Here is an 8,866-nt window from a genome sequence, read left to right on the forward strand (position 1 = left end):
ACATACTCCTTTTGCTGTTATTATTTGTGTTCATAGAGAACCACTAAGCTGATATGATGAGTGCAGACAGTAACAGGTGGCCACACAGAGGGTCTGGGGGGGGGGCCTGGTAGCCTGGTGGATAGCGTGCAGGACTTGTAATTCTGTGGCTCGGGTTCGATTCACACACCAGGCAGAAACAAATGGGCAAAGTTTCTTTCACCCTGAATGCCCCTGTTACCTAGTAGTAAATAGGTACCTGGGAGTTAGTCAGCTGTCACGGGCTGCTTCCTGGGGTGTGTATGTGTGTGTGGTGTGGAAAAAAAAAAGTAGTTAGTAAACAGTTGATTGACAGTTGAGAGGCGGGTCGAAAGAGCAAAGCTCAACCTCCGCAAACACAACTAGGTGAATACAGAGTCGGCAGATGACGCTACCTCCCTCACCAAGATTACTCCTCCCACCATACTATGCACAGCACTAATTATCAAAATCCTGGTAATTTTTATCATAGCCAGGAGTCTTCTGTAATACTGTCATCGCTAAATAATAGCAGGAATATATATATTTTGACATTTTTAGGCGATGCTGTGGTCACACGCTGAACAGCAGTGCTGTTAGCTCATGCTGCGTGCGCCAGCCCTGGTTGCTCACTCGGTACTGAGGCTCTCACACCCGGGAATGTTACCCCATGATTTTTTTTTTTTTTAAATGGGACTTGTAAATCTTGCGTGGTACTCCCAACCATATATAGCTGTGGTACGCAGTCCTGCAATAGTTACTCACCCCAGCTATAAATATATTGCGCAGTTTAAGGCTTAAAGAATCAAATACAAATAGAATTGTCATATTTCTTTCAAATATAACTCAAAATATAGCCAGTATCTAGACTTTTATAGTTAAAAAAGTAACAAATGTTGAGAAAACATGGTTAGACACCCTTAATGTGCTGTGGTGGCATATTAACCATGTACATCTTAGATGCCGGCTCAAATTGCACTGCACTTTTAAAATTGATTATACAGTACTTCATTTATTTAGAAGGAATGATTTAGATTTGATAGATGCATCCTAGTTTTTTATAACTAGATTAAGGGTCACACAGTATTTAAAAAAAAAAAAAAAAACTTTTATTTTCCACAGCAAGTGAAAAAGGTGCGCAATAAAGAGAAGCCATTACTGCGAAGGAAGAGTGAACTACCGCATGACCAGTATACAATCAAGGCTCTGAGCGACCACAAGCGAGCCGATGACTATCTCACTACATCACCAGAACTGGCTGCCACAACAAGCTAGATCGCTTGATATGTCTGCGTTAACTAGGTGCCCAAGATAATCGTAAAAGTGGTGCACTACCGACCTGCATTACCGTGGTTATTTAATGACCCAGAGTAGTGGCAGTATGGAGTAGTGCCGAGTAATGCATCTTGATCAATTTTCTTGACTCAGGAGGTCATTAATTTATTAAAGGTTTTAATTTTTTTGCAGAATGTTAAGTTTGTGTCAGCCTACCTAGCAAAGGAAACAAGTTAAAAATATTTCCAACAGGTAAAACACTTATATTTTGGTTAAAAGTTACTATAGCTCTACTTATTTAAAACCAAAGTGGAAATGACACGAGATTTGTCTCTGTTTTCCATACCTAAACCAATGTCAAATACATGTATCTAATGTTATAATTCATTTAATAAATTTCATGGGAAATTTTTAAGTTAACAGGTTGTATCCCATATTTTACTTTCAGCTAAGGAATTTTGCATTTTATAGATCAAAATGAATCATGAGCCAAACCTAATCTATTATTGTGATGATGTACAGTAACACAGATTTCCTGATATTTTTGAACTTGCGAGAATCTGAAGTTAAACTCTGGAGATATCTCTAGGAATCTTCACAGTGTGCACTTTTTAGCATATAATGAGTTTATACACAAACACTCATCTAGTTAGCTAGACTGAATTCAGGAAGTGTGCGGTTGTCAGTGTGGCCATTTATCAAACCCAGAGAGCCAGTATGAAGCTGCAGTGCAGGATTTCTTCAATCATTCAAGACCAGACTCTTGATCTATCAAAGAACCAAACTCTCATACTGTATACGTCTTTTACAGTGAAATTTATCCAAAAGTGTAACTGTGATGTCTTGCATAATGAAGTGCTCGCTAGAGCCAAGGACATTAATGAGTGAATGTCTTGCATTTGGTTGTTGTGATCTGGATCCATTTCTTCCGTAGATTATATCTACAATGTAATGAGAATGGTTTTATATGGGCATGTCTGTTTAGCATGTAATGGGATGTATATTTGATGGTTATGAAAGATAGTATGTCCTTCTATGCAGCTATGGGCCATATCAATAGACTTGTCTGCCATTACTGTGTTATTTTAATGTGTTCAGTTCATTGTGGTGGTGTTAACTGTATGAATGGCTGCTTCTTTTTCAGTAGAGAAATTATGAATGGGTGTGTATTTCAGATGCAACTTACATTCAGGTATTCCAAGTGGAACCACTCAAATTGCAAACCAAATTTGAACTTCAATTTAAGCTGAGTATTCGTGGTCAAATAATTCAGAACTTGGTTGCAGGGAATGTTTGCACATCCTACCATATGCCTTTGCAATCTGAGTGATTGTCATATAATTATTTTCTTATATATATTTGTGAATGCTTGTTCATTTATGATGCAGTTGTATTTTGAGAGACCTAATAGGCCCATTTGTGTTCGTAAATAGGCATGCCCAATTTTTTGTTTTGAAGATAATTGAAACAGCCTATTTCATGATTCAACATCCTGTCAACTGATTACTGTGATGATTAAATGCCATTATAGCTGTATGTTTGTTTCTTGTAAAGGTTGTTAGTTAACCAAGTGAATTAAGTGCGAGCCTTGATAGATTATCTTGCAGGGTCAACATCATTAATTGCCTCGCTGGGAGTTGATGTAGTGATGGCTAAACCATAGCAGGTATTAGTGTCCTTCACAAGTTTATAAGAAACTGGGAGTTGCATTTTACTGGATTTCTGACATGAACTTTAAATAACCTGATATAGATAGTGCTGCAATGATTTAAGAATTAAATTTTAGGTAATAAACATTTAACAGATAGTATTAGATAACTCATGTGGAATATGTTGTGTTATTATGTTCAGATAGCTATAACCAGAGTTTATTGGAAGATTATGTTGTACAATATTTTTAGAAGTATAACTGCAGATTGCCCATTATATACTGATTTAGCAAAGTCCTGATTAAATTGCCATAAAATGAGCTGCACTCCAGGGTGTAGGACGTACAGCAAGGTTGCTTTGACCGCCACGTGAGTGTATGCATGTGCGTGCTGTATGTAGTAGCAAGACCCTGATAAGTGGTAGTGATTGCCGAGCATTATGCACGTGTAATTGATCATTGCATTAGATCTTGCAGTAGTAGTCCTGTGAGGCTTGTTTTGGTGTCACACACACTCAGAGCCTTGGTGAATTATCTTCTCGGGCTCTGCTTAATCGATCATCACATATATATATTGGAACTTGTGTAGACCAAAGGCCCGTGTAGTGAACGAGTGACATTCTGACAGTGCTTCTTTGGTTGATCTTTGTCCTCTTCCTAAGTGTTTTGCGATCTCTCTCTCTCACTTGATGCAAGTTATGCTCTTCCTCCCTTTGCTAAGTATCATGCTCTCCCTCTTGCCTGTTGCAGTAACCCCTTCATTCTCATATTTAATTGTCTATGAACCATAGAGTTAAAATCCGAGCCTTATCCATAGTTAAGATTGTTCCTGCTATTTTTCTTTGCTCCTTTAGATGATTTTCATGATAGAGAATTAATGATTGCATGTTGACAATGAGGGAGCATAATTCATGATAAGCATTTTTGTGTGTTATTCATGATAAGCATTTTTGTGTGTTATTCATGATAAGCATTTTATGCTAACTTGTTCTGCCCATTCCATGTTTCATGCTCAGTTCTATTTTTCCATTGAAATCACTGTCACGATGGGGAGGGGGGGGGGGGATCCAAGTAGCGAGACCCTCATCGGGAAATTGTTTCTTGCCCAGTTCGCATTTACCTCGTACAGTTCCCAAAACTTGGATTATGAAATGGGAATCAGAGCTTTGAACCTCAACAAAAATATTGTAACTAGTGTTCTAATAATATTGTATCCTGTAAATTTTAATGCTGTATTATCCATATTCATGATTATCATTTTTATTCATCATTATTGCATACACATTCATGTCCTTCACATATTCTAAAAGTGATATTTGAATTTCATAATATAATGCATTCATCGTGTATAAATGAGAATAAAGTTTCATCTCGCACTAATTAATTTAATAGACAACTTGTTAATTTCTCCTCCTATGCCCAGCTCATCTTTGGCTCCTTCAGCCTCATCAGTTGCTCATCCTACCTCAAACTCATGTCATTGAATTGTCATCTTTTTGTTACCACCAGTGCATCCCCAGCACATCACTTCATGTCATGACTGGCACATCTGAACTGTTAAATGCTTCAATAAGACCTTGCTTTTTTAATACAACATATTGCAAATAAGCTTTTATTGTGGAGCAGTACAGAGAACAGTTTTGCCAATTATTACATACAATATTTCTGCATTGGATACCTCTTTAGCCCAGAACCCTGTCATATCACCCACAATTTTATTTCGGTGCTGTCTTACCCTAAGTGTTAGGAACCCAAGATGCTGTGAGATGATAAATATTGTAATATAAAAGGCTAACAGTAGACAAGCCACTATGTATTGATAGGCTTTACTGGTAGTCACAATAAATGAGTAAGTGTATAAGCCTTGTAAAGACATAAATTAGTATAACCTTTTGTTAGATGAGTATGAAACTGTTAAGATATCTCATTCTTGCTTCTTGTATTTTTGAAAATATGACTGGACTATGACTCAGTTGCTTCCAAAGCTACCATTTCTATTTTGATAGTATGAGAAACTGCTCAATGTTTTTTCTTCATGAAAACACAAAATGCCGCAGGTATAATGTGACCTAGAATTAGGTGTGTTGGATTACAGTACTTGTAATATTTAAGTGACACTGAGGTAAGCCATTTGTGACCTTGGTAAGTCCATAAGAAGCCAAGTTTTTACATTGATACTATCATTGCAGCCCAGGCACCTTTTGTAGCCCTGCAGTGGTGGCCGCCCGTACTCTGTAGTTCCATTACATTATCAACATTCACATTTGGTACAATACTTTCTCTGTATATTTCTTCCTGTGTGAAAAGCCAATGTATGCAGTGTGACGAGATCAGTGTACTCGGTGTTAATTAATAATTTGCCTGTAATGATGTTTTTCTGTCAAAAATATTAAATTGGCATCATCATAAGTTACACTGGGCATCATTGATATTGTCACACATGTAGTGGAAGCAACTTGGGTTTAACATCCTTTCCCTTCCAATTCTACACCCAGAGACCGGTTGGTAAAGGCTGAGGAGTGTGCATTCCTGTAGAAAGACTTGTGACTTCTTGCCTTAAGTCACCTTTTTTTAATTTTGATTGTATTACATTCCAGAAACTGTGGTGTCAGATAAGACTTACGTTGAGAAAGCTAAATTGACATTCCTTATTTTTTTGTTTTCAAAGGAGGACTGAACATTGTTTTTATAAATTATTTAACTTGCTTCAAATGAAGTTCCTTTCCATATTTTAGGAAAGTCACCTCTCGCTTATCCGTCCTGTGTAATGCTTGTGTCATAAATGCAATGCAAGTATATGTAGGCTGTAGTTCTCATGGGTAGTAATTAAATTTAAAATATAATTGCTTTTCTTTATAATCAAAATAGGAAGAAAAGTTTTTGTAAAAATATGAAAATTTCATCAAAGCATTTATATACAACTATTTGTTTAGTTGTACTCTGTGGTAACACACAAATTTAATTAGAATTGTGAAAGGGAGGTGGGAGGACACTGCCTCAGTTACTGTTGTCTGTCCAGTGTATACGTTCTTAGCAGGTCAAAAAATACACCAGCAGGTCAAAATTACACTACGTCTGTTAAGCAAAAATGCTTAATAGCACTTGTTGCATCTTCAGTACTGCAGTTGATTGATAGTCATAAATATGTATACACTTAATGTGTTGAAATCATAACCAATGTATGTAAAGTAATAACTTTGAAGTATAGTTGAGAATGTTGTGAAACTTCTCACTGTACTGTCTTATCCTTTGCGTTGGTGCTGTTAGTGATGCAGATCTTGTAATGACTCCACTGGAAGAGCAGGTTGTTTATCTGACCTTTCCCTGAATATCAAAATGCAGTTTTTGTTTCTTTTTTGGGGAGAAACCAAACAAGTTTACATCTTGTACTTCACTACACTGTTTGAGAGTTCACTGTGTAAAGCAGTGCGACTGTTAATTTGTATGCAAACACTTTGAACAAGTTTACTTACACATTCCAGTCTTTGTGTTTGTATTCCCTTGTCTTCCCTATGGCTGTGTTACTCTTTATTTTTGGTTTACATTTCAAAATGTTAATGGAACAAGAAAGCCATATTTCTTAGTGTGATAAATGGATCTATCTGCAATTGATTTATCATTAGTGCCTGGTATATTGGTATAATGAGGTTAAAGATATACTGTAACTGGATTACTCATTTTTTATTTTTTTCTGGCTGCTTAATTAAACTGTGTTTTAAGTTCTAATTCTATCAAATGTTATTAAACTGATGTTCTAAAACAAAGTTGTCAAACATGTTTAGGATTATGCTGTTGCCCAAATGTTTGTCCTGTTTCTTTCTTATAAATTGTTGCGGTACTCAAAGTACCAATTAGTGCTGTAATTTAAGGAGAATCAAAACTATATTTTGGTTATGTGTACACAAACATAATTCAAACATACCACACAATAATTCTTTGTTGCTATATTCATATATCATGTGCATCACTTTCTCTCCACCAAAACTTCAAATTCCTTGTATGCATACTGCATTAAGGTGAATAATGTATTAAAATGTATTGAAGCCTGTAATTTCTTGCAAATTCACTAGAAGCCAGGTAAGGAGAGGTGACTGTTAATTTCATAAAGTTTCTTATATGCTTCCATCACCTAGAATACTCAGTCTTTCTTGAATGTCACTCGGATGTCTTTTGTGCTACTTGACACTTGACAGTTTCCTTCTCTCTCTCTCTCTCTCTTGCTCTTCTTAGGGAACCATCAATACTATCAGAAATCATGTTTTGGTATTCATGAAGCTAAGTAACTTTCATTGTAACAATACTACTTTATGTCCAGTGCCTCTATGCTGGTTTAAGAAAAGAAAGATGCTTTGTCAGTGGTAAGAGAATGGTTAACAAGCTAACATTTTGTCCCAAAAGTCTACCCTTGTAGAAGTGTGGCTGCTGCACTTGTGCAGTACAAAAACAAAATTGAGTTAGTGGATAAGGTCACTAATATGTTTACTGAGGCAAGTACAAGAATGTAGGGTGACATTCTTTTCTCAAAACAGCTACTGTAAATTTGCTGATGAAAATTTATCTTATGTTCATAGATGGCCATTAATAATACATTTTATGCCAAATTTGTGTTGAGGCCAAGAATGGGATTTATATTGTGCATCAGGATGTCACGATTAGTGTTGTGTTCTTACTACTGCAAGTTACGAGGAATGGGGTGCACTTGATGTGATTGGCAAGCCTGTAATTCCTGACGACTCAAGGAAGGACATTGTTTGGCGTTGCACTATTATTGGCATAATCTAAATCTGATAATAGCACAATATTTAACCCTATTCTTGGTCTTGATGATATTACCATTTGGTGTTCAACCCCTGTGTTCTGTATATCATCATGCCATATCAACATGTCAGATCATTATTTTTTTTTTTTTTTTTTGTCATTCATTCTTTTCTTTGATTTTTGTTCATAGAGTTGTCTTATCTTTTAAGTGTACATGTGGAAATAGAATATTAACAATAAATGATCTGCTATGGCAGCTTGTTGTTTTCCTTAATATTTAGTAATAAGCTTGTCATTTGTGTTTTAAGATCAATAATAATGACAGAATGAAGTTTAAGAGGTCATGAAGCTGTGGGTGATGTTGAGAAAGTACTGTAATAGATGATCTCAGAGATATAATGCAACAGTGAAGAGTAATGATCAGGGATAAAGATTGTCACATTTAAATTCAGTATCTTTCATTCCATGTCAAATAATTTCAGCTACCAGCCCGACTATCTCAGATTTACATAAGAAAATTTAGAAGGCTGTTGGCGCACATGAAGAAACTTACATATGCAAAATCTTTGTCACCCAGTAATGCAGGATATTTGTATAACAGAATTGCCAATATAACAAAAAATACAACATTTCTGGGGGAGCCCCTTCGGCTCCCCGGAGCTATCCAGCTGATACGGATGTATAAGCTTTGGGCATCAGTCAATGTACATGGAGTTCTAGGCCTACCGGGGACCACGAGCCAGAACCTGGCCCCCTCAGAGTGGAGCGAGGAACAATGGCCTATAGACACACCTTATACTGTATATGGTGTACTCTATGTACTCTGTCTGCCATTGACCGGGTCGGGCACCCACAAAGATAGGCGCGATAAACCACCCCCCATTCTGGTGCTATCAAACGCCATACAAGAGGATAGAACTCCATGAAGAAAAACGATCAAACGACCATGACGTCATCTCTACTAACGCGCTGCCGTCTGCGCACCCCCCCCCCTCCATGGGAGGGGGGACGGGGAGTCCCAGATCCCCTGCCGGCTAGCCGAGCCTGTCAGTTCTTGGCTGATGTCGGTGGGCTTCGGTTGTGTACCTCCAGTTCTGGTTCTTCTTCTGTTCTTGCTTCGGTGGTGTGCGAGCTGGGAGTATATTCACAAGTACTTGGGCTGTATACACTTAGGGTCCCCTTCCCTCA

At 37.2% G+C, this 8,866-nt stretch overlaps 1 protein-coding gene across 4 annotated transcripts in view; it reads left to right on the forward strand.

Moving 5' to 3' along the window:
- The window catches only part of LOC123762393 (serine/threonine-protein phosphatase 2A 56 kDa regulatory subunit gamma isoform), a 121,543-nt gene extending 113,609 nt beyond the window's left edge, over positions 1 to 7,934 (forward strand). For all 4 annotated transcript variants that reach the window (XM_069324480.1, XM_069324486.1, XM_069324485.1 and 1 more), the window contains exon 13: positions 1,120 to 7,934. In XM_069324480.1, coding sequence (XP_069180581.1) covers positions 1,120 to 1,272 — 153 coding nt within the window. In that variant the 3' untranslated portion in view covers positions 1,273 to 7,934. The remainder of the gene's footprint in view (positions 1 to 1,119) is intronic.
- Positions 7,935 to 8,866: the final 932 nt, after the last annotated feature.

The sequence above is a fragment of the Procambarus clarkii genome, chromosome 2, assembly GCF_040958095.1.
Source record: "Procambarus clarkii isolate CNS0578487 chromosome 2, FALCON_Pclarkii_2.0, whole genome shotgun sequence".
NCBI lineage: Eukaryota > Metazoa > Arthropoda > Malacostraca > Decapoda > Cambaridae > Procambarus > Procambarus clarkii.